The sequence below is a fragment of the Bombina bombina genome, chromosome 7 (genome assembly GCF_027579735.1).
Source record: "Bombina bombina isolate aBomBom1 chromosome 7, aBomBom1.pri, whole genome shotgun sequence".
Lineage (NCBI taxonomy): Eukaryota > Metazoa > Chordata > Amphibia > Anura > Bombinatoridae > Bombina > Bombina bombina.
This window is the reverse complement of record NC_069505.1, coordinates 271,298,625-271,325,346: the sequence shown is the minus strand read 5'-3', so window position 1 is coordinate 271,325,346 and position 26,722 is coordinate 271,298,625. Positions and strand designations below refer to the sequence as shown.

Here is a 26,722-nt window from a genome sequence, read left to right as displayed (position 1 = left end):
CAGCTCTTCCCGGAAACAGTTTTAGTACCATATTTACAGCTACTGTGCCAAAGTAGAAAAAATATTCAGTGGCTTATACAACTGAACAGGCTTGGATAACTGAAATATATATGAAAATTAGATACATTTACAGTATATTTCTATTTCTCTGTTTGAATTATTATATATAAAAAAGAGGGCTACACTGGGAAGCCAGTACTGCCTAGAAAATTGGCTCTGGTACTCTTGTATGTTCCCTGTTCCTTGGAAGGAAACAGGTGTGAGATTTGCAAATTATCTTTTTAGCAGCCAGGCTAATTTTTTTTTTCCTTTATCAGATGCCACTGACCTAGATTGTAACTTAAGGGTCAGATCACTGCTCTGTGTGTTTCATGTAATCAAGAGGTTAATTCCCCACTGTAAAAATGGTTTGCAGCAGTGAATTAACCACTTGGTTGTCCATGTGTATGCTGTGCAATCTAGGGAATGGAACACTGTTGCATGTGTGTTCTGCTACATAGGTTTAACCCATCGATTATCCAGGTGTGTTCTGGACAACTAAGAATTCAGTCACTGCTGTGTGCCACTTCAAATATTTAACTCCTTGATTAATCCATGTTTAGCGTACTTCACTGTTAAATCACTGCCCTGTGCATGTATATATACAATACATATTATATATAGACTATAGGAACCAGCATTTAGCAAAACAAACAAAAAAACAATACAGGTTAAAATTGTCTTGTTTAGATGTAACAAATAAAACACTTTTTGATCTCCTAAAAAATAGCTTCTATAAAAAAACAACGAAAACACTGACTGCTAGAATTAAAAGAATCTTCTCTACCACAGCAAGGATTCTGCTCATGATTCATTTGTTCCAACCCAATTATTTTATGTATTGCTCTCCCCCAGCTGAGTCTGCGTTTGACCTCGTCTTTCTACAAAGTTATTAAAGCACAAGAGACTGAGTTATTCAACTCTATGCTGCTCAATGATTGAAATGCCCGAAAATCTCAACGGGATGTGACTCATTACAGACACACAAGCCATTAAAAGGTAGTTGACTAAATTTAGCTGCATGATATTGATACCCGTGATACAGAAGTGCTTCCAGCCAGTGGGACTTCAAGAAAATCAGCCAAAGAAGTACAAGAAAGAGACAGATCCAGTCATTAACATATAATGAGGCTGATTCAAAGTACTAAGTCTCTGGAGACAGAATCACTTGAAAGAAAAAATTACTCCATAATGTGGTTACAAAATGGAACAAATGTTGCAGATACCAGGATTAAACCCTTGTAAATTCTGCATGCTTACAAGGGACATAAAAAACCCATCACAGTGGACCAGATTACAAGTGATGCGCTATTGTTGGCTCAGATTACGATAACCAATATCGCATCTGCGCTAACTTGCACATTTTTACAAGTTGAAATAAAAGGACCGCTCAATGCAGTAGAATTGCATAATTAACACAAGCATAATAAAAATACAATGATTTAACACCTACTCTGAATTTTATTGGACAAATTTATTTTTTCTCCCTTTTTCCAGCCCCCTGTATCATGTGACAGACATCAGCCAATCACAGACTAGTATACTTATACCCTGTGAGCTTGTGCACATGCTCAGTAGTATCTTGTTCCCTAGGAAGTGTGAAGATAAAAAGACTGTGCAAAATTTGATAATGGATGTAAATTGGAAAGTGGCTTAAAACTGCTGCTCTATCTGAATCAAAAAACTTTATTTTTGACTTAAGTGTCCTTTTAAGCATGTTCGCTCGAGCACAAAATACATTTGCGAATGGTGGGTTAGCGGGAGTAAAGAGTAATATATATACTATATATTTATACAAAATTTCTTTTCGGACCAAGTTTTCATTCCAAATATTCAAGGAAATTCATTTCCCTGAATATTCGTTGCCTGCACTATTCGTTTTTCGTTTAGTTTAAAATGAAATGAAAATCACATTTTCGTTAAACATTTACATTCATTTTCGTTAAACGTATGTAAATGTTTCAAAGCTACAGGTGAAAAGTTCATCTATAGCTACATATTTACCCTAATACGCTCTGGAGAGCACATTAACTCGATCCTCTTCTTGCCAGATCTACGCTAACAGAGAAGTTTAGCAATTCGGCTTCCAGGAACTGCACTAAAGATTGAGGTAAGTATTAAGCCTGTATAAGTCATTTAAAGGATACAAATAAATACTGACGAATTTCATTTGTATTTTTTCATTTTCTTTCAATTTTGCTTGTGAATTTACTTTCAAATTGTAAGTCGCGATCTAACCCTAAATAGTGCTCCACTTGCAATCTGGCCCACTGTGATTCCAAGATTTTCATGTTGTAATGGCTTGCAACAACTTAACATACTAGCCAACTATCAATACACAAAAAAGCACAATTGTTTCTCAATGGCCATATTCCCTCACTACTTTCTGTACTTTATTTTGAAAAGCCAGTCTGGACTTGTAAAGAAGGCTAGCCACTGTCATTTTGTTAGCAAAATCTCTATTCTTTCATTCTGACATTAAAGGGACAGTCAAGTAAAAAAAAAACTTTCATGTTTCAAATAGGGCATGTAATTTTAAACAACTTTCCAATTTACTTTTATCATCAATTTTGCTTTTTTCTTTTGGTATTCTTAGTTGAAAGCTAAACCTAGGAGGTTCATATGCTAATTTCTTAGACCTTGAAGGCCGTGTCTAATCTAAATGCATTTTGATAGTTTTTCACCACTATAGGGCATTAGTTCACGTGTTTCATATAGATAACATTGAGCTCATGCACGTGAATTTACCATGGAGACAGCTCTGATTGGCTAAAATGCAAGTCTGTCAAAAGAACTGAAATAAGGGGGCAGTCTGCTGAGGCTTAGATACAAGGTAATTACAGAGGTAAAACGAGTATAATTATAACTGTGTTGGTTATGCAAAACTAGGGAATTGGTAATTAAGGGATTATCTATCTTTTAAAACAACAACAATTCTGGTGTTGACTGTCCCTTTAAAGGGACATGAAACCCATATGCTAACTCACTTGAAAGTGATGTAGCATAACTGTAAAAATATCACCTGAAAATATCACATGAACAACTCTATGTAAAAAAGAAGTGATTTTACCTCAAATTTTGTTTATCTTACAAGAATAAGGGCTATCTGATCAGTTATCCTTTAGCTACTGTCAGCTGCATGTTCACTAAAAAAGCAGCCAATCAGCTTCATCAGTGCTGATGTCATACTTTCCTTTGCTACAATCTTGTGGGATTGTATTGAACTCTTGCAAGATTTCATAGCAAACATCCTTGAAATGAATTCAAATGATTTTGCCTGCACATGTCAGATGCATCCTCAATGCAAGTCCCAGGACTAGCATCCTGATTGGCTGCATAAAGTCCCTTTGCAATGGGATGTTGTTACTGAGGGAGTATTTACCTAAAGATGTTAAGGTGATATTTTCGATTCAGCATTTTACAGATATGCTAAATCACTTTCAATTGCTTCAACATTTGGGTATCATATCCCTTTAACCCCAGAGCAACAAAAAGGAATACAATCTCAGTTTACCACTGTGGAGAAAATTAAGTATATATTTCTTCTCCCCATTCATTCTACTTCCATATTTGTTCTCCTTTACATGTTTGTTAACTCGGACATTTAAAGGGACACTGAACCCAATTTTTTTCTTTTGTGATTCAGATACAGCATGCAATTTTAAGCAACTTTCTAATTTACTCCTATTATCAAATTCTCTTCATTCGCTTGGTATCTTTATTTGAAATGCAAGAATGTAAGATTAGATGCCGGCCCATTTTTGGTGAACACACTGTGTTGTTCTTGCTGATTGGTGGATAAATTCACCCACCAATAAACAAGTGCTTTCCATGGTTCTAAACCAAAAACTTGCTTAGATGCCTTCTTTTTCAAATAAAAAAAGCAAGAGAATGAAGAAAAATTGATAATAGGAGTAAATTAGAAAGTTGCTTAAATTTGCATGCTCTATCTGAATCACGAAAGAAAAAATTTGGGTTCAGTGTCCCTTTAAACACATTGTTACAAATTAAATTGGATCATGTTATTTATAGTAGAAGACTGGCATCTAGAAATCATAATTTCTCTGCTCAAATTGTCCTTGAAGAGAGACAGTGACGAGATCATAGTCAGTAAAGGATATAAAAGATTAATAAGAAAAGAATAGTGAGTGCCGCATGGTGTAATAAACTACTGAAGCGCTGTATTATTTATTCACTGTAGTAAGAATATACAACTAGAGATATACCGTCACATAATATATTATAAAGTATATATTTTTGCATCAGCTTTCTTTATTAAAAACAACAATTTACATAATTAACTAATAACTTAATAAGAGTTAATTGTATTCAAAATTGCAGCAGAACCATCCCTTCAAATAGGCTGGGCTCTTTCTCTCCCCCCATTCACACGGAGGTTGATATCCGCTGTTATACCTTGTTTACATAGCTTTTGTATAGCTACCATTGATATTTCCAGTAAAGCTTGCAATTAGAGCAACAATTTCAAATAACAAAATAGACATAAAGAATCTATTTATAAATAAAACACTCCAACAGGTAAAAAAGATCATCCAGAATAAATTAAGGAGAGAAATATTTTCTTTTTCAGCAGGAGAGGGCAGTAACAAATAATTATGCACATCTTTTGCTGACTGACAACATGGAAAAACATGATAATATCCCCCCGCAACAAAAACTTCCTTATCTGCTATTATTTTATTTGCTTTGTTCTTGCAAATTCCAGGCAGCAGGAAGATTTGGGAACTGCCACTGGACTTAAGACTTACAAGTGTTACTACCAAATTAAATTTATACTTTGAATTATTTTACAAATACTTAATTATATGTAGCAAAAAAATAATAATAAAAAAAAAAAACCTGGTTAACAGTCACCATAAGTAACATAAGTAAACCGTTTTACCTACCATCTTTCGAATGGCTGCGTTTGAGTGATTTGCTGCAGTAGAAATGAGCTCCAGGGATTCTGTAATAAGCATGATCCAATTACACACATTAAACATTCAGCCAGCATACAGTGTGCTACTTATTGAGTTGGTTCGTAAAGTTATGCCAAGTTGACTCCTTTTTAGACAAACATTTCAGTGCATACGCATCATAGAATATAATCTTACCCAGCCAGGCATAAAAGTGACATTTCTTTTGCGGAATACTGAGAAACATGAGCATCTGAATTAAAGGGACACAAAACCCACATTTTTTCTTTCATGATTCAGATAGAGCTGCAATTTTAAGCAATTTTCTAATTTACTCCTATTATAATTTTTTCCTCATTCTCTTAGTATCTTTATTTGAAAAATCAGGAATGTAATATTAGTAGCCTGACCATTTTTGGTTCAGCACCTGGGTAGTACCTGCTGATTGGTGGCTAAATCTAGCCACCAATCAGCAAGTGCTACCCTGGTGCCGAGCCAAAAATGGCTCCTATGCTTACATTCCTGCGTTTTAAAATAAAGATAATAAGCGAACAAAGACAAATTTATAATAGGAGTAAATCAGAAAGTTGCTAAAAATTGAATGATCTATCTGAATCATGAAAGAAAAAAATTGGGATTTGTGTCCCTTTAATAAAAAATGGGAAATTAACCCTGTGGCCAGAGGGTGCTGCAGTGATTTGCTATGTGATTTACTTTACAACCCATTATATTTGAAATGCATAGGAGTATAATCCTAATAAATTTAAGGGGAACAATCCCTTTAATAGCATTCTTGCAATATTCATGCAGGTCAAGTGCCGCATGTCACAGAAACTTGGAATGATAAACAAATGCAGATAGCCCATCCAATGGCAATATCTGCAGTGAACTACATGTGTGTTAAAAAATTAAAGGGACATTGTAGTCAACTTGTTTCTCTGTTTCATTTAAAGTGAGTATTTGAACATGTATTTAAAAAAAAGAAAACAAATAACTTCCCGCTCCTGAATACATAAATATTTTCTTGTCAGTCTTGCAGAAAAGACCAGTAAAGCGCAGGCAGTTATCAGCCGCTAATGTTTAGCAGGAGGAATACAAGCGGATGATGCAATATACGTTTTAGTTTAAATTTAACAGCTTTTACCTACTATTTATTTGTTCATGCAAAAAAATTATTTTTGTGTAAATGCTGATCATATGCATGATAGAAAAAAATATATATTTTAGAAGACATAGTTTGTAAACAGAGAAATATTGCAAAGATGCTTCAATAGAATCTGTAACAAACTACTATGCATTTCAAAATCCATGAGTATGTCCCTTTAAGTAGCTGATATGCTTATTGAGCTATATTCCTCAAACAGGTTAAAAAATAGACCCCTCATTATATCCTCTTTGGAGCCAAGGGGTAAAAATGCAAAGCATGAAAAAAAGAAAAAAAAAAAACAACAACAAAAAAACTGTGACATAAATGTTAAAAAGTATTAGGAATTTGCAAAAATGTTTCTGCAAAATTTAAACTCTTAAGGACATATGACGGAATTTTTCCGTCATAAAACAATTGAGCAAACTGAAAGCTGTGTCCTTAAAGGGTTAAAATACATAAACGTAATAATAAAATACTCTAATTTGTTTAATTGTTTTATAATTAAACAAATGCTAATATAGAAATGTGTTTAATCCCAAGCATATGCTGCTACCTGAGTTTGCAGCTCAGAAGTGGCACAACTCCACATTTAATTCCCCCATAATCTTTTTAAAGGGACATGAACTCCAATTTTTTTTTCATTCATGATTCAGACAGAGCAAACAATTTTAAAAACAGTTCTGTAGCTTGTATGTCAGTGTCTGGAGAACTATGGCAGATGTTTTGCAAACATACTTTTGAACACTAGATGGCAGCAGTGTATGCACACTATGGCCTAGATTTAGAGTTCGGCGGTAGCCGTCAAAACCAGCGTTAGAGGCTCCTAACGCTGGTTTTGGCCGCCCGCTGGTATTTGGAGTCAGTGATTAAAGGGTCTAACGCTCACTTTTCAGCCGCGACTTTTCCATACCGCAGATCCCCCTACGCCATTTGCGTAGCCTATCTTTTCAATGGGATCTTCCTAACGCCGGTATTTAGAGTCGTTTCTGCAGTGAGCGTTAGAGCTCTAACGACAAGATTCCAGCCGCCTGAAAATAGCAGGAGTTAAGAGCTTTCTGGCTAACGCCGGTTTATAAAGCTCTTAACTACTGTACCCTAAAGTACACTAACACCCATAAACTACCTATGTACCCCTAAACCGAGGTCCCCCCACATCGCCGCCACTCGATTAAAATTTTTAACCCCTAATCTGCCGACCGCCACCTACGTTATACTTATGTACCCCTAATCTGCTGCCCCTAACACCGCCGAACCCTGTATTATATCTATTAACCCCTAACTTGCCCCCCACAACGTCGCCGCAAGCTACTTAAAATAATTAACCCCTAATCTTCCGACCGCAAATCGCCGCCACCTACGTTATCCCTATGTACCCCTAATCTGCTACCCCTAACATCGCCGACCCCTATGTTATATTTATTAACCCCTAATCTGCCCCCCTCAACGTCGCCGACACCTACCTACACTTATTAACCCCTAATCTGCCGAGCGGACCTGAGCGCTACTATAATAAAGTTATTAACCCCTAATCCGCCTCACTAACCCTATCATAAATAGTATTAACCCCTAATCTGCCCTCCCTAACATCGCCGACACCTACCTTCAATTATTAACCCCTAATCTGCCGACCGGAGCTCACCGCTATTCTAATAAATGTATTAACCCCTAAAGCTAAGTCTAACCCTAACACTAACACCCCCCTAAGTTAAATATAATTTTTATCTAACGAAATAAATTAACTCTTATTAAATAAATAATTCCTATTTAAAGCTAAATACTTACCTGTAAAATACATCCTAATATAGCTACAATATAAATTATAATTATATTATAGCTATTTTAGGATTAATATTTATTTTACAGGCAACTTTGTAATTATTTTAACCAGGTACAATAGCTATTAAATAGTTAAGAACTATTTAATAGTTACCTAGTTAAAATAATAGCAAATTTACCTGTAAAATAAATCCTAACCTAAGATATAATTAAACCTAACACTACCCTATCAATAAAATAATTAAATAAACTACCTACAATTACCTACAATTAACCTAACACTACACTATCAATAAATTAATTAAACACAATTGCTACAAATAAATACAATTAAATAAACTATCTAAAGTACAAAAAATAAAAAAGAACTAAGTTACAGAAAATAATAAAATATTTACAAACATAAGAAAAATATTACAACAATTTTAAACTAATTACACCTACTCTAAGCCCCCTAATAAAATAACAAAGCCCCCCAAAATAAAAAATTCCCTACCCTATTCTAAAATACAAATATTACAAGCTCTTTTACCTTACCAGCCCTGAACAGGGCCCTTTGCGGGGCATGCCCCAAGAATTTCAGCTCTTTTGCCTGTAAAAAAAAACATACAATACCCCCCCCCCAACATTACAACCCACCACCCACATACCCCTAATCTAACCCAAACCCCCCTTAAATAAACCTAACACTAATCCCCTGAAGATCTTCCTACCTTGTCTTCACCATACTAGGTTCACCGATCCGTCCTGGCTCCAAGATCTTCATCCAACCCAAGCGGGGGTTGGCGATCCATAATCCGGTGCTGAAGAGGTCCAGAAGAGGCTCCAAAGTCTTCATCCTATCCGGCAAGAAGAGGACATCCGGACCGGCAAACATCTTCTCCAAGCGGCATCTTCTATCTTCTTCCATCCGATGACGACCGGCTCCATCTTGAAGACCTCCAGCGCGGATCCATCCTCTTCTTCCGACGACTAGACGACGAATGACGGTTCCTTTAAGGGACGTCATCCAAGATGGCGTCCCTCGAATTCCGATTGGCTGATAGGATTCTATCAGCCAATCGGAATTAAGGTAGGAATTTTCTGATTGGCTGATGGAATCAGCCAATCAGAATATAGTTCAATCCGATTGGCTGATCCAATCAGCCAATCAGATTGAGCTCGCATTCTATTGGCTGATCGGAACAGCCAATAGAATGCGAGCTCAATCTGATTGGCTGATTGGATCAGCCAATCGGATTGAACTATATTCTGATTGGCTGATTCCATCAGCCAATCAGAAAATTCCTACCTTAATTCCGATTGGCTGATAGAATCCTATCAGCCAATCGGAATTCGAGGGACGCCATCTTGGATGACGTCCCTTAAAGGAACCGTCATTCGTCGTCTAGTCGTCGGAAGAAGAGGATGGATCCGCGCTGGAGGTCTTCAAGATGGAGCCGGTCGTCATCGGATGGAAGAAGATAGAAGATGCCGCTTGGAGAAGATGTTTGCCGGTCCGGATGTCCTCTTCTTGCCGGATAGGATGAAGACTTTGGAGCCTCTTCTGGACCTCTTCAGCACCGGATTATGGATCGCCAACCCCCGCTTGGGTTGGATGAAGATCTTGGAGCCAGGACGGATCGGTGAACCTGGTATGGTGAAGACAAGGTAGGAAGATCTTCAGGGGATTAGTGTTAGGTTTATTTAAGGGGGGTTTGGGTTAGATTAGGGGTATGTGGGTGGTGGGTTGTAATGTTGGGGGGGGGGTATTGTATGTTTTTTTTTACAGGCAAAAGAGCTGAAATTCTTGGGGCATGCCCCGCAAAGGGCCCTGTTCAGGGCTGGTAAGGTAAAAGAGCTTGTAATATTTGTATTTTAGAATAGGGTAGGGAATTTTTTATTTTGGGGGGCTTTGTTATTTTATTAGGGGGCTTAGAGTAGGTGTAATTAGTTTAAAATTGTTGTAATATTTTTCTTATGTTTGTAAATATTTTATTATTTTCTGTAACTTAGTTCTTTATTATTTTTTGTACTTTAGATAGTTTATTTAATTGTATTTATTTGTAGCAATTGTGTTTAATTAATTTATTGATAGTGTAGTGTTAGGTTAATTGTAGGTAATTGTAGGTAGTTTATTTAATTATTTTATTGATAGGGTAGTGTTAGGTTTAATTATATCTTAGGTTAGGATTTATTTTACAGGTAAATTTGTTATTATTTTAACTAGGTAACTATTAAATAGTTCTTAACTATTTAATAGCTATTGTACCTGGTTAAAATAATTACAAAGTTGCCTGTAAAATAAATATTAATCCTAAAATAGCTATAATATAATTATAATTTATATTGTAGCTATATTAGGATTTATTTTACAGGTAAGTATTTAGCTTTAAATAGGAATCATTTATTTAATAAGAGTTAATTTATTTTGTTAGATAAAAATTATATTTAACTTAGGGGGGTGTTAGTGTTAGGGTTAGACTTAGCTTTAGGGGTTAATACATTTATTAGAATAGCGGTGAGCTCCGGTCGGCAGATTAGGGGTTAATAATTGAAGGTAGGTGTCGGCGATGTTAGGGAGGGCAGATTAGGGGTTAATACTATTTATGATAGGGTTAGTGAGGCGGATTAGGGGTTAATAACTTTATTATAGTAGCGCTCAGGTCCGCTCGGCAGATTAGGGGTTAATAAGTGTAGGCAGGTGTCGGCGACGTTGTGGGGGGCAGATTAGGGGTTAATAAATATAACATAGGGGTCGGCGATGTTAGGGCAGCAGATTAGGGGTACATAGGGATAACGTAGATGGCGGCGGTTTACGGAGCGGCAGATTAGGGGTTAAAAGTGTAATGCAGGGGTCAGCGATAGCGGGGGCGGCAGATTAGGGGTTAATAAGTGTAAGGTTAGGGGTGTTTAGACTCGGGGTACATGTTAGAGTGTTAGGTGCAGACGTAGGAAGTGTTTCCCCATAGGAAACAATGGGGCTGCGTTAAGAGCTGAACGCTGCTTTTTTGCAGGTGTTAGGTTTTTTTTCAGCTCAAACTGCCCCATTGTTTCCTATGGGAGAATCGTGCACGAGCACGTTTTTGATGCCGGCCGCGTCCGTAAGCAACTCTGGTATCGAGAGTTGCATTTGCGGTAAATATGCTCTACGCTCCTTTTTTGGAGCCTAACGCAGCATTTGTTTGAACTCTCGATACCAGAGTTAAATTTATGGTGCGGCCAGAAAAAAACCCGCGGAGCGTTAACAGCCCTTCTACCGCCGAACTCCAAATCTAGGCCTATATAAGGTTGTTAAACACGTTCTTACAAAATTGCTGTCATATAGTGCTCTAGATGTGCATTCTCCCAAACCTACCTACCTGCTTTTAAATAAAGCATAGCATAAGAACAAAGTCAATTTCAAAATAAAAGTAAATTGGAAGTATTTTTTTCTTTTTAAATTGTACACTATATGAATCATGAAACATTTTGGGGTTTATGCCTCTTTAATGTATATTGCAATGTTTTATTTTCTCTCCTTCATTATATATTCTAGCTATTTTTCAAATAAAATACCTCTAAAATGTGTCCATGGTCCAGCACCTCCCAGAGAGACTGCAGTGTCTCCATCATACTTAAAGGGCCATGATACTCAAATGTTGAAACACATGAAAGTAATGCAGCATAGCTGTAAAAAGCTGACTAGAAAATATCACCTGAACATCTCTATGTAAAAAAGAAAGATATTTTACCTCAAAATGTCCTAAGTATTCACACACTATTGTGAAGGACTTTAAGCAGCAAATCAGTATGCCTGTACAGGGACCTGCAAGGGAGCGTGTGCCTCACGCACACTCATTTTATTTTGGTATTCAGTATAAGGAACTTTACTATGAAATCTCATGAGACCCCAGTTCATGACCTCAACACTGCTGATGCTGATTGGCTGCTGTTCATTTCTTCCTTTTTTTTTTTGTTTAACCTGCAGCTGGACAGCAGCTGAAGTATAACTTTTTACAGAGCACTTACTCTGGTGAGCTGAAGAAATTTTGAGGTAAAATATCTTCCTTTTTTACATAGAGTTGTTCAGTTTATATTGTTATTGTCAGCTTTTTACAGTTATGCTGCATCACTTTTAAGTGATTTAGCATATAAGTATTATGTTCCTTTAAACAGAAGACTTAAAAGCAGCAATGCACTGCTGGGAGCCAGGTGCTGATTGGTTGTTGCAACCGCTACACATAAATGTGTTCAGATAGCTCCCAGTAGTGCACTGCTGTTCCTTCAACTATGAATGAAATTTGATAATAAAATTAAAGTGGAAAAGTTTAAAATTGAATTGTTAAAGAAACATTTGTGTTTCATGTCCCTTCAAGTATGTTGAAATTTACACGAACCTGCAACATTCTACATAGTGATTGGTTAACTCAGATCACATGCTCATGCTCATACACATCTGTCTCTAACAGTCCACAGCACAAGAGACCATGAACTCCGCCAAGCTTTTCAATAGGAGTATAACTAAAGTTTGCAAAATCTTGTAAATGTGGTAACAAAATGACAGTATTAAATGATATTTTAAAATAGGGTGACCATATTGCCGCTTTAAAAAGGGACACATATAAAAAATGCACATGTCAGGGTTCTTATCCAATACACAAAATTGAAGCTGGCACTATGGTACAATGTGATAAAGAAATAATGGGCTTGCCAAAATATAGCAGGACTGGTGCTACCCTTAGTAGATACAATGAACAATCAACCCCCATACAAGAACTAGGGAAAAGAAAAGGGTTTATCTAGCATTCTTTCTCAATATATATAGAAATTTAACCTTTAATAAGTCTATGTAAAAATAGCAGGTATCCACCACCACTATACCAACTGTGGAAATATCCCCCTGTTTCCTGGCCGATAACTGCAGACGTCGGTTTCAGGTCCCAGGGATATTCCACACAGTACAAAATAAAAATAACAAACGCCTTTCGGCCTATAACCTGGCCTTTATCAATGCTTAAATTATTTTAGAAAAATGACAAGCCGAGTACCTGGGTGAGCCGCTTTAAAAACCCTTAATCTGAGGTGACCAATCAATCCAGACGCATTACGTCATTTGTCACTCCCCTTTGTACCATTCCGGATTCCTGATTGCACAAATTGTGGGTGTATGCCATAGGCGCTTCCTGATTGGTTCATATCATCTTATACAAAATATTTATTTAAACAACCCTGACATATGTATTTTTCATATGTGTCCCTTTTTAAAGCGGCAATATGGTCACCCTTAAAATCTCTTTAGCGGCGTAGGGCTTAATTGCTGATATATACTAAGAGTTCACGATCCCTGCAGGAATTTAACACTTGGGTATAAACAAGAGCATGTGTTGAATATTAAAATGTTCTAATGAATCAGTGCATATTATAATTATGCTTATATAATCTTAACAGTGATACATAACTCAGAAAGAAGAAACAAGATACAGTTCCAAGTAATCCGCCCACGAGCAGCTGCTTTATTCTTTTTGATGCATATTTCTTTGTCTTTTATATTTTTTAATTTAGAATTTAAAGAGATATGAAACCAATTTTTTTTCCTTCATGATTTAGACAGTGTACAATTTTAAACATCTTTCCAATTTACTTCTATTATCTAATTTGTTTAGTTATCTTGGTATCCTTTGTTGAAAAGCATACATAGGTAGGCTCTGGATCTTGTAGTTAGCTGCTGATTGGTGGCTGTACATATATATCCCATATCATTATCTTACCTGTGGGATCAGCTAGCTACCAGTAGTACATTGCTGTTTCTTCAACAAAGGATACCAAGAGAATGAAGCAAAATTGATAATAAAAGTATATTGGAAAGTTGTTTAAAAATATATGCTCTATCTGTATCATAAAAGAAAAAAATGGTTTCATGTCCCTTTAAGAGGTTTCCAATCACATTCCCTTTAAGCAAATTTGGGTCATATTATACATCCAGTTGGATAACAACTGCCCTATGTCTGTTATTACATAATCCATTACAATTAGATGGAAGCAGATGTGGTAGACTAAATATACTGTATTGTTTTGTGTCACACAAAAATAAAATCCTGAGGAACAGCAGCACTCACTTTTTAACCAGCTTGATGTGCACAAACTGCAATATCCCCCCTTTTCCCCAATAATTCTTGGACTCTTACTTTCTGAATCCTTCCTATCTGGAGAGTCTTCCGGCAGTTTTTTCAAGTAATCTTTGAGCAGCAGTTCATAGCGCGGAATCCTCTGCACGGGTTCGAGCATATGATGCTGTAGAGTGAGGTTGCCACACACGTCCTCTTTCTGCAAAGGTTTTTGTTTTTTTAGATAAGAGAAGTTACTTGAGAAGTGGACAAAAATAACATAGGAAATTTAATTGACAAATAAAGATGATGGTTAAAGGGACAGTCTAGTCAGAATTAAACATTCATGATTTAGATAGGACAAGTAGTTTTAAACAACTTTTCAATTTACTTTTATCATCAAATTTGCTTTGTTCTCTAAATATTGAGAGAAGATAGATAGATAACATAGGTAGATAACATTGTGCTCACGCCTATGGAGTTACCTAGGAGTCAGCAATGATTGGCTAAAATGCAAGTCTGTCAAAAGAACTGAAATAAGGGGGTAGTCTGCAGAGGGCTAGAAACAAGGTAATCACAGAGGTAAATAGTATATTAATATAACAGTGTTGGTTATGCAAAACTGGGGAATAGGTAATAAAGGGATTATCCATCTTTTTAAACAATAACAATTCTGGAGTAGACTGTCCCTTTAAAGGACCAGTAAATACGGTAGATTTGCATAAACAACAAATGCTTGATAAAAAGACAATGCAATTGCACTTATTCTGTAATCCAAATGAGTAGTAGATTTTTTTCTGACCAATATCAAAGTTATGTCTATTTCCACTCCTTCTGTATCATGTGACAGGCATTGCCAATCACAAATGCATATACATATATTATGTGAGTTCTTGCACATGCTCAGTAGGAGCTGGTGACTCAAAAAGTGTAAATATAAAAAGACTGTGCACATTTTGTTAATGGAAGTAAATTGGAAAGTTGTTTACAATTGTGTGCTCTATCTGAATCATGAAAGTTTAATTTTGACTTCAGTGTCCCTTTAATTCATTTTCCAACTCATATGTTCATAACAAGACAAGCTACATTTATTCATAATAAGATAATTATGGTGTTCTTGGACTGCACTCCAAATAGTGATTTATCATTCTCCACTATTTGCACTTTGCACCAGAAGTTTGAATAATTCTACAAATAGCATATGAGAGATATTTTGCTGTTTTGCATCTTCTTAAAGGGACATGAAACCCCACTTGTATCATGATTCATATATAGAACATACACTTTTAAACTTTTCAATTTACTTCTATAATCAAATGTGCTTCATTCTCTTGGTATCCTTTGGCAAAGGAGCAGTAATGCAATACTGGGAGCGTGCTGAACACATTAGGTGAGTTCATGACAAGAGGCATATATGTGCAGCTACCAATCAGCAGCTAGTTCCCAGTAGCACATTACTGCCCCTGAGTCTACCTAGGTATGCATTTCAACAAAGGACACCATGAAAACTAAGCCAATAATGTAAATGAGGTAAATTGAAAAGCTGTTTAAAATTGCATTGACTTTACTGTCCCTTTTAAATATATGTGTTGCTTTGATGTATAGCTGGGAAAAAATCACGCTAAGTTGCCAACAGTTTGTATATGTACTTATTAGTAATCCATAACAGAGATGAAACTATGTATTTATTAGTAATCCATAACAGAGATGTAACTATGTATTTATAAGTAATCCATAACAGAGATGTAACTATGTATTTATTAGTAATCCATAACAGAGATGCAACTATGTATTTATTAGTAATCCATAACAGAGATGTAACTATGTATTTATTAGTAATCCATAACAGAGATGAAACTATGTATTTACTAGTTAACCATAACAGAGATGAAAATATGTATTTATTAGTAATCCATAACAGAGATGTAACTATGTATTTATTAGTAATCCATAACAGAGATGAAACTATGTATTTATAAGTAATCAATAACAGAGGAGATGAAACTATGTATCCCATAACAGAGATGAAAATATGTATTTATTAGTAATCCATAACAGAGATGAAAATATGTATTTATTAGTCATCAATAACAGAGATGTAACTATGTATTTATTAGTAATCCATAACAGAGATGAAAATATGTATTTATAAGTAATCCATAACAGAGATGAAGCTATGTATTTATAAGTAATCCATAACAGAGATGTAACTATGTATTTATTAGTAATCCATAACAGAGATGCAACTATGTATTTATTAGTAATCCATAACAGAGATGTAACTATGTATTTATTAGTAATCCATAACAGAGATGAAACTATGTATTTACTAGTTAACCATAACAGAGATGAAAATATGTATTTATTAGTAATCCATAACAGAGATGTAACTATGTATTTATTAGTAATCCATAACAGAGATGAAACTATGTATTTATAAGTAATCAATAACAGAGGAGATGAAACTATGTATCCCATAACAGAGATGAAAATATGTATTTATTAGTAATCCATAACAGAGATGAAAATATGTATTTATTAGTAATCAATAACAGAGATGTAACTATGTATTTATTAGTAATCCATAACAGAGATGAAAATATGTATTTATAAGTAATCCATAACAGAGATGAAGCTATGAATTTATAAGTAATCCATAACAGAGATGTAACTATGTATTTATTAGTAATCCATAACAGAGATGAAACTATGTATTTATTAGTAATCCATAATAGAGATGTAAATATGTATTTCCAGAAAACAAATCAAATGTATTAACCTACAAATATAATTAAATATAAGACTAGAAACATTACAATTCTTTTCATGAAAAACAGATTTTGTAAGTATTTAAAACAAAATACAAAGAAGGATGCAAAAGTCTACAAGTGCACCTGCTAGACCTCGCATGTCAGTTATAATTTGAATCATGTGCAGTATAGCTTAAAAAAGTTTAAATTCACATCCATTAAATTTACCTCTCTCCATATCGTTTTGTGAAACATAGCTCCTTTCTACCTTTCTATACAAGCAGAATGAGATAGGCTTGGGAGCATACACTATATATAATATTGTTACAAACAGTGATGCCATACAGTGGTCAAGACACCTGCATGCTCTTGCTGTTATGGGAAAGAGTTACGTTTCAATAAACCATACTAAGAAAAAAGACATAACAGAAGAAAATTGAAGAGGAGTTTTTTGTTTTTTTTAAATTGTATTATCTGTTTGAATCATGAAAGATTAGTTTTAAAGTGATGGAAGACTTTATATGTTTTAAAATCAGGTCCAGCATCTAAGTTATAGTTTACTGTTACTTTAATTGATCACTTCAAATAAAGATATGATGTAACTTAGGTTTAAAATCTAACCATGCCAAACGAATACCCCGCACTCTTGCTGCCCACGTAAAAAGTCTTTTTTTTTTTGGGAGCCAACAGTTTGAACAGTTCTTCAATCTGCACTCTAGCTACAAAAAAAAAAGTGCCGTACGGCTAGAGCACTGATTGGAGAACAGTTCAAACTGTGAGCTCACCAAAACAAAATGGATTTTGAAGTCAGCGGCTGTAGTGTGGGTATTAGAATAGCACAGCTAGATTAAAAAGTAAGTTACAGTGTATCTTCATTAGAAATGGTCAATTAAAGACTATCTAAAATATTGCTTAGATTCCAGACCTGATTTTAAATCATGTAAAGTTTACCATCACTTTAACTTTCATGACATTTTAATATACAGAATAAGAATGGTCATTAATACAGTTACGGTACCTGAATTGTATGGATGACTTCTTTAAAGGTAGCAGATCGCTGAGTCCAAGTGTTCACCATATCCATTGCTTTATCAAAGTTTTTTACGTACTCCCCGTACATCTTTAAAAAGGGCGCAAGCTTTTGCAGGATATCTCCTATCCTTGGGTTGGTATCCCTTTTAACAGTACACAAACATATTTAGTTAGAATTAAACATATTTTGCCAGTAGCGATAGAATCGGATAGAACTGCGTACAAAAACAGAAATATCTTCTAGATTTTATTTGTTTATTACAATATAACATTTAAAGTTGCACACACTATTTTAAAAAAAAATACAATAATAAAGGCAATTCAAAAACAACATATTATGCTGCCTATACTTTACATTTTAGTAGTGGATATATTTATAATTTTCACTTATCAACAATGTCCCTCAAACATTTTTTAGAAAGGTACATTTTAGCATGAGAGCTGTTTATTTCTCTGTGCAGAGCTCTAGATATGAAGTAGAGGCATATAAGTTGCAATATAACACTGATAAAAAAAAATCTCAAAAATCTTGCCAGATATCTCTCTGTGCTGACAAGTTTTTCATCATCAGGGTCAAAGTCTTTTTACATTTTCTTTCATTATACTAGATTTGATGGTCTATTAAAAGAGTCAGGTATACGCTTTGGAACCGAGCGGTCGCACACTATCACAGCTCCGCATATAATCTATGATTTTATAATTAACTGACTGCTGGGCTGACCAAACTTCGTTTTAAAAGAGAGGCAAAATCCTTGGGGAATGGAAGCTGCATTCATGGGCCACCTCTGAAATCGAAATAAGTCCCTTTCAAGTGGAACTCCTCAACCTAAAGCAACGAGAAGCGACCATCTTTATACCCGTGTGGTGGATCACAACTCTAACAAGATAAGCCCCTCAAACTAATATCTACTAGATAGCTATGGGAGGTATGGAGCATATATCAGAGGAGAAGGTGCTTGCACTCCTGGAGAATCCATGGGTAGATCGCCGCATTGACAACTTCCTCATCTCTTTGGCTATCAAATATGGCGACCCGACTCCCTCTCCGCATAGCCAAGCAGTAACTTCTGAGAGAAACACACAGATGGGTGCTGCGCCAAGGGAACAAACTGATGCCTTTGCTTACCTCGGGTGCTCCTCAGTGCGGATGATGGTTTGGCCTATACTTGTTCCGAAGCCCGTCGGGGAAACCGGGGAGAGTGGTTACTCTTCCATCGTCTCTGTGTTAGAATTGAGGATGATGTCCTCTCCCTTGACGAACACAGAGAATATAACAGCTCGCAGAGATATGACTGAGATTTGGAGGAGGGTGATTGACCCTTCAGAGTCCCGGCTGCACTTACTTCTCTGGATGGGGTCCCCATGGACCTCTATGGGGGTTTTGTCAGCTGGATGTGCTGTGCTGAGGCTGGTGAAGACATGCAAAGTTGGTGTTGGCTAAAACATGGGCCAGATTCTGGTGGAGCTGGAGGCTCTTGACTGTGATGCTTTATGACTATCCCATGCTGCTGTACCAAACAACCGGTAACTTTTGTGATTCCTAAGATATCTGAGGACTGAATGCGGGCCCTGGTTCTACCAATTTTTTTGGGGGGGCTCATCCATGTTTCCACTTATTCCCACATGTAGGGTCTATTGGGCTAATTTCTGTAGGGAGGGATTGGTGCCCATGTTTCTCCAACTCTAACAACTTTTATTAAATAAATATGCTATGCTTTAGTTATAAGTGTGGATACCCCCAAGGGTGAGCTTCTCATACCTATACACATAGTATATGCAGGTAAAATATAATGTATTAGATTTCTTGTATAGGTTAGCACGTCACCTCTGTATATATTTGTTAGAGTACTCTATTAAGTCAAGTATATATTGTATGTTTTCTGTTTTCTTCTGTACAATTGACTCCATTCTTGACTAACTGAGGTAAACGACATGAGATTTCATTTTCTCACTCTGCCAACTTACACTCTTTAGCATAAATATTACCTTTGGCTGTGTCTCTGGTGTCAGCGGCCAGGATGGCAGAGTTCACTATGCCTCTACAATTTTTTGTGGAGGGAAGTTCATACTTGGTTCACCACTTTTAGAGGATTTTATAGGGTAAAATTGCTAAAATGTTTTATCACAACTAGACTATACTGGAGTTCATGTTCTCTTGCCTAGTTGTTTAAAGGTTTAGAGGTTTTATTCCGCTTACTAACACTTCCATGGTTCCAAGAAAGACCCTTACTGCTGCTGATACACTTTATTTTGAGATCATGAGTGACCTCTGGTTTCTAATATTAGTATCCAGCTAGGGATGACCTATGCCTATCTTACAGTTATTAATTTTGTTATTTAGTAAGTTTTAGCTCAAAAGTGTTTTCAGTGTGCATAGCATTTACTACAGCAAGGAGATATTGTCCTGTTAGCCCCCCCCCCCCCCCTTACTAGAATTATTGGGGATAGGGGCAATTAAAACCATTCGCAATTCTAGGCAGAGTTATGTAGTCTCTGCTCTATCCTAAGCGCTAATTATTCTTTACCTCGTAGCTAATAGTCCCTGCCATTCTTTATACTTTTTTCTCTACAAATATAAGGCAGGTGTGCTTAGTTTATTTAAACATAACAGCTGTACTTTGATGTAAATGTATTGTATATACCGACTACATACCTTAAAGGAACACTGAACCCATTTTTTTTCTTTTGTGATTCAGATAGAGCATGCAATTTTAAGCAACTTTCTAATTTACTCCTATTATCAAATTTTCTTCATTCTCTTGGTATGTTTATTTGAAAAGCAAGAATGTATGATTAGATGGCGGCCCATTTTTGGTGAACAACCTGGATTGTCCTTGCTGATTGTACAGCACCAATAAACAGGTGCTGTCCATGGTCTGAACCAAAAAAATTGCTGGCTCCTTAGCTTAGATTCCTTCTTTTTCAAATAAAGATAGCAAGAGAACAAAGAAAAATTGATAATAGGAGTAAATTAGAAAGTTGTTTAAATTTGTATATTCTAATCTGAATCATGAAAGAAAAAAATTGGGTTCAGTGTCCCTTTAAGTCTCTTAAAGTGAGATCATGGCCCAGAATCTTTTGTATTTTCATAGTACAAATTTATATTCAGCGACTACTTTATACGTTTATATAAGCCATTATCTGGCACCCACAAGTCGGTCCGTTGGCAAAAAGCTGTTGTGTTAAGTTTATACCCTACGATGGGATCCAAAAGCGGTCCCTTAATTTTCATTAGCCTTCCATAAGTCTTAAAAGCGTGAAGGGCCCAAGAGTGGCCCTCATTATTGGCCAGAAGGCGTACTATGTACTACTGTATGATGTGAATACCATTCAATGTGATTGTTATTTGCAGCAGGATGGGGTGCCCAGCGCCTCCCATTGTATGCACTTGTAATTTTACGTATCAGTGTCCCACATTGTAAAATGTTTTATTCTCTGCTTGGTGAACCTTAATAAAAATTATTTAAAAAAAAAAAAAAAAGAGTCAGGTATTGGAGAAGGGGGTCAATAAGGCTAGACAGATTAAATGCAAGGGTCATTTTGAAACCTCAGTGGATAATAAATTACAATTCTGAGGTACAACAGGCTATTGATTTTCATAGATAGAGAACAATGAGCAGCATTACAACTTCTGATTTGCTGTACACTCTTCACAAACTTAGAAAGAAAAGATTTAGGAATGAGGGCAGCTATAGCATCATGTAAACAGGCACCAGAGTTTGTATTTTGACCATGTTTAAGCAAACATATACATTTTAATCTATGCTTAAAAATAAGGGTTGTTGTTGCTTTAATGGTAGCATGACTGTCCTTTTCTAGTTTAATTTACAACAGTGACACAAGAGTTTACGGCTTTCAAAATCATCAGTTTGTTTCTAAACCTTTTATCACTTTAATCTAATTTTACTCCAAGTACAATATGTGAAACTGTATTCATCTTCCAACACTGGCAGATATTTTTGTGAAATAAGTGGATGTTTATTAACATGGAATGAATGTACACGGTGCTTGATAATCAGGAAGAAACTCTGGAGTGATTTAGTTACACTGGATGATGAATTTGCAAAACAGGTGCTGAGAACAGATAACTTAATTTTCAGATCTCAAAAGACACCAGAAGCAATTTTATCTTTCAGCATGATGATACATGTAGTAATTTAAAGAGACGTACACTAGATTTTTCTTTGTATACATGTTTTGTAGATTATCCATTTATATAGCCCCTCTGGGTGTGGGTTTGTAAAAATGTATAGTTTTGCTTATGTTTAAATAACACTGTGCTGATTTTCAGACTCATAATCACACCCCAAAGTTTTAGATGTATACTGATGTCTACAGACTCTGGTTGTGTAATGGATATTTTCATATGCAGGGGAGGAGGGGGGGAGTTTCTTCCCTTTCTGCTTTCCCAGACCCTTTCCGTGGGTGTCCCAGCCTAACCTCACCAACAGTGCTAAACTGGGAGCTTCTAAGTAAGTTTTTAAAAGGTTTTTTTATATTAGTATCTGTGTATATTGTTCTTTATAGTAGTGTCTTTTACATGCAGTTATATGAAAATTGGTGTATACTGTCCCTTTAAAAGGGACATTCAAGTAATTTTCTTATTTATTCTTAAAAAATATTTACTGCATTGCAAAAAAAATCCACAGATAAAATAAACGTTTAAAGACATTTAAAACTAATTTTGTTAAACATGCTTGGGACACACCCCTTAGAATATTTATGTTCCTTCCTTTGCTGTAGCCAGTTAGGTACAGATATAAAGAAGTTCTTGCCCATATGAATGAATTGCTGTGCAGTGTGTAGCAGTGTCAGAATACTGCATTTCATAGAATGCACTCCTGCTACTCTGGGAAGAATGAAACGCCATTAAATTTTCACAAAAAAGGGCAAAATAAATAATAAAAGTGTACTGCATTTTGCTTTTAATTATGCATACTAAAACTTTGATGGGGAATAACATTTTAATTTTACTGTTTCTTTAATGCTATATCTGTTATGAAACTAATATGTATATTATTGATTGAATTCATCATTCTGTGTTCCAAAAAGTGCAACATCCTATTGTTATAAATGACATAATAACGTAGTAGATGAAGTTGAAACAAATCAGAAGCCAATTAAACTCAACCTATACAGATCCTTTCTGATTTACAATAAAAGCTTCAATTGAGCATAATTTATTCCCATTAAAAATGCAATTTGTCTTATTTAAAGGGATATGAAAGTCAATTTTTTTTCTTTCATGATTCAGACAGAACCTGCAATTTTAAGCAACTTTCTAATTTACTCCTATTATCAATTATTCTTTGTTCTCTTGGTTGCTGACTGAAAACATGGCTAAACCAATGACAATCAGTATATATATGCACCCACCAATCAGCAGCTAGAACCTAGGTTTCTTTGCTGCTCCTGAGCGTTCCTAGATAAACCTTTCAGAAAAGGATAACAAGAGAAGGAAACAAATTAAATAATAGAAGTAAATTAGAAAGTTGTTTAAAATTGTATTCTTTATCTGGATCATGAAAGACATTTTTTGGGTTTCATGTCCCTTTAAATAAAACCAATATATAAATAATGAAAACAATAACAGAAAGGGAATGTTGAATGTTTTTAAAATCTGATTGGCTGATAAATGAACCTACCATTCTTGTGTTATTCGATCTTTGAGTTGTGGAAGAAGGAACTGACCATGAAAACAATAGATTGAAGAAATATTAGAAAAAATTCCTGTAGTCACATCTTGTGGAATCCCAGCACCTACCAGTTTTGTGCAGAAAACCTATGGAAAAAACAAGCATGTTGTACTATGTACGGTATACAGCTAATGTGTTCGGCTACAGTCAAGGAGCTACAAATATTCAGATTAAAAAGGGATATAAAATAGTCTGTTTCATTGGTGTAATAAAAAACACTAAACAGTGGGCTATAGTTAATAGAAATCTTTGCAATAAGTATTATTCATTATTTAAAAAAAGATTTACCATTTTTATTTTTTTTTACTTTATTTGTGTCGTGTCCATTACTTCCTATCACAACCCCAAAAGGGGGCTGGGTCTCTACAGGAAGGCTTATCTAGCTCAGTCATAAATCTTCTAGAATAATATGAGCCTGGTTTACTATTCAGCTAGAGAGACAAAAAGTGAGGTTCTGCCCATGCTCAGGAGAGGCAGAATGCAACTTACGTTTTCAGCATTTCTGCTCACTTATCTAGCTTTAGGCAGGAGTGACACTGAGTGCTCATTTTGCTATAAAACAAGTAAGTTGTTTGCTGCTTTTTAACACAATATGTTTATTTTTATGTTCACTTTAATTTAACATTTGTTTTTACTAAAGGAGAACTGTTTATACCCCTTTAAGAAAAAAACAACATTTGAAATAAAATATGTAATTGAAAGGTTGATTCTAACATTTTTACACTACAATTTTTCTTTTATTTTAACATTTAAAATTGAAAAACATTTGTTTTCTTTTTTTCTACAGAATTAATTAGTGGTATAAACAATTAAACGGTCATTCTGCAATTCAGATATAACTTTATCCCATAGCAACATAAAGGGATAGAAAGGTCAAAAATAAATGTGCATGGGTGTATTTCAATGTGATATAGAAGCACACTGCACCAGCTCAGAGAGTCAGCAGTGGCATGTATGACACCCCACAACCAGCTCTATGAGCAGAAATAGTGTTTGAATGCTGGTGCACGTGCCCTCCCAGGATATGTGCATAGAAAAACAGTAATATCTTTTACTGGAAGCATTTTTGCTAATCAAAGTATATTGCAAAAATGCTTCTATTTAACATTGAAATGCACCCATGCACATGTAATTTTTAAACTTTCTATCCCTTTAATATTAATAAAATGTATAGTTAAAATGTGTATGTACTTATTTAAGGAACATTGGGCACTAAAAAAAAGGTAGCTATAACATATGTAATGTATTTTTCAGTTAATATGGTGTCACACATTACTTTATAGAAACTCAGAGGAATTGAAAAGTCCACAATTCTAATTAAAGGAAATTGCAGGAAAAAGGTGACAAAATAAAGAAAGAAAGTATGCTCCAATTAAAACAAGTGTTTAAAGGGATAGTGTATTGTAAAATGACTTGTAATACCAGCTGCACAGTGTACATTGTATGAGACATTGCTTATTTTTGTATATGAAATTAAAGGAAGAACAGTTCTCATTATTGTGTCACTCTAAATAAACACAAAGGTTTCCTTATCTTATCTCTGTCTGAGATAACAATGAAAAATAAACATTTTGGTACCTCTCTTTTTTCACCACCCACTCTTAGTATGCTTTATTCTTAACCCTTCCTGTTTGCATAGTTTTTTTTATAACCAGAACATTGCACACTACATTTCTCTTTGCATAAAGGTTTTGTAGATGATCAATTTATATAGCTCATCTGGAAGTGTTTTTGTAACAATGTATAGTTTTGCTTATTTTTTTAACAACATTGTGCTGATTTTTAGACTCCTAACCAAGCCCCACAGTGCCAGATGTATACACGTGTTTACAGACTCCTGCTGGCTCCTGTTTGTGTTATCTGTCTTTTCATATACAGGGAAAAGGGGGGTCTGTTATCAGCCCCTTTCAATGGGTGTCCCAGCCAAACCTCATTAACAGTGCTAAACTGGTAGCTTCTAATTAAGTTTTTAAAAGGTTTTATACTGGATTTTTAGATTAGCATCTGTGAATATTCGTATTTATAGTAGTGTCTATTAGATGCAGTTATATGAAAATTAGTGTATACTGTCCCTGTTCAGTATATGTGGGGATACAAAGAGCCAGCTATTTCAAATGCCAAAATAAAGGTAAATTAACTATTTGTAAACAATTTAATACACTCCAACCGGTAAAATGGATCATTGGTAACACTTTAAAAGGAAGACAATTTGACAGTACACTGTGCCTTTAATGTTCCTTTTATTCTTCTAAATCAATAGATAGTTATATTCAATAAAAAGTTATATGATCTTTTAAAAGTATGTATAAAACGTACAAAACGATTAGAGCTATTTAAAGTATGTACAGAACAGGCAAAACGCGTAGAGCTATTTAAAGTATATACAGAACAGACAAAACGCGTAGAGCTACTAGAAACTTTAACAGCAGAACCCCAGTAGTAATTGAAATGATCCAGAGAGACTCTCAAAGGAACTTGTGGAGGCGATCTGACAAGACTTACCGCTACACCGGAGACTGGTAGTTCTTGCAGTTTCTGGGATTTTTTTTAATCTTGTAAGTACATATTTGAAGCTCTGTTTTTAATGGCCATTAATTATTACTTTTGTTTAAGGATTTACACTGTTCTCATGTTGTTGTAATTATCAAAAAGTGATATTACCTGATCCAGTAGATGCAGTCTCTTAACATATGCTTCCTCGGTATGGAGAAGTTCGTTGGCAATATTAAATAGTTTTTGTGGCTCTGTACACTAGAAAAATAAAAATAGACTGTTATATTGATTTCAGCTTTCTGTTAATGAAGAATTTATATATATATATATATATATATATACACAATATATATATATATATATATATATATATATATATAACATATATATTTCTCAAGATAAATACAGTACACTGTACAGCAAAGTGATACAGCCGATGGATTCAGTGATCCCAGACAACTTTTTGGTTGTAGCGTATTCTCACTAATATTATATAAATGGATAGTTACTCCAAAAACAAAATATTGACTGCCTCTTGCAATGTGTATATATATATATATATATATATATATATATATATATATATATATATATATATATATATACTGTATATTATCTCTATATGAAGAAACATATTTTTAGGTTGCATTGCGTTGTATTGTCCGCTGCAAATCCTTATACATTAATCAGCTATATTGTGTCACATATTAACATAATCCATCATAAAAATAGTACATTCGGAGTGGTAAGGTTCTTTTTTGTGCTGCCATAGACCCTCGGAAATATGTTGACCCATCTTCCAAAACTC

At 35.1% G+C, this 26,722-nt stretch overlaps 1 protein-coding gene across 1 annotated transcript in view; it reads right to left on the bottom strand.

Moving 5' to 3' along the window:
• The window catches only part of FGD3 (FYVE, RhoGEF and PH domain containing 3), a 398,102-nt gene that overhangs the window by 97,654 nt on the left and 273,726 nt on the right, over positions 1-26,722 (bottom strand). Inside the window, exons 5-9 of the mRNA XM_053720753.1 lie at positions 26,083-26,172; positions 23,371-23,507; positions 17,712-17,868; positions 14,025-14,163; positions 4,947-5,005 (exon numbers count right to left, since the gene is read on the bottom strand). Coding sequence (XP_053576728.1) covers positions 4,947-5,005; positions 14,025-14,163; positions 17,712-17,868; positions 23,371-23,507; positions 26,083-26,172 — 582 coding nt within the window. The remainder of the gene's footprint in view (positions 1-4,946; positions 5,006-14,024; positions 14,164-17,711; positions 17,869-23,370; positions 23,508-26,082; positions 26,173-26,722) is intronic.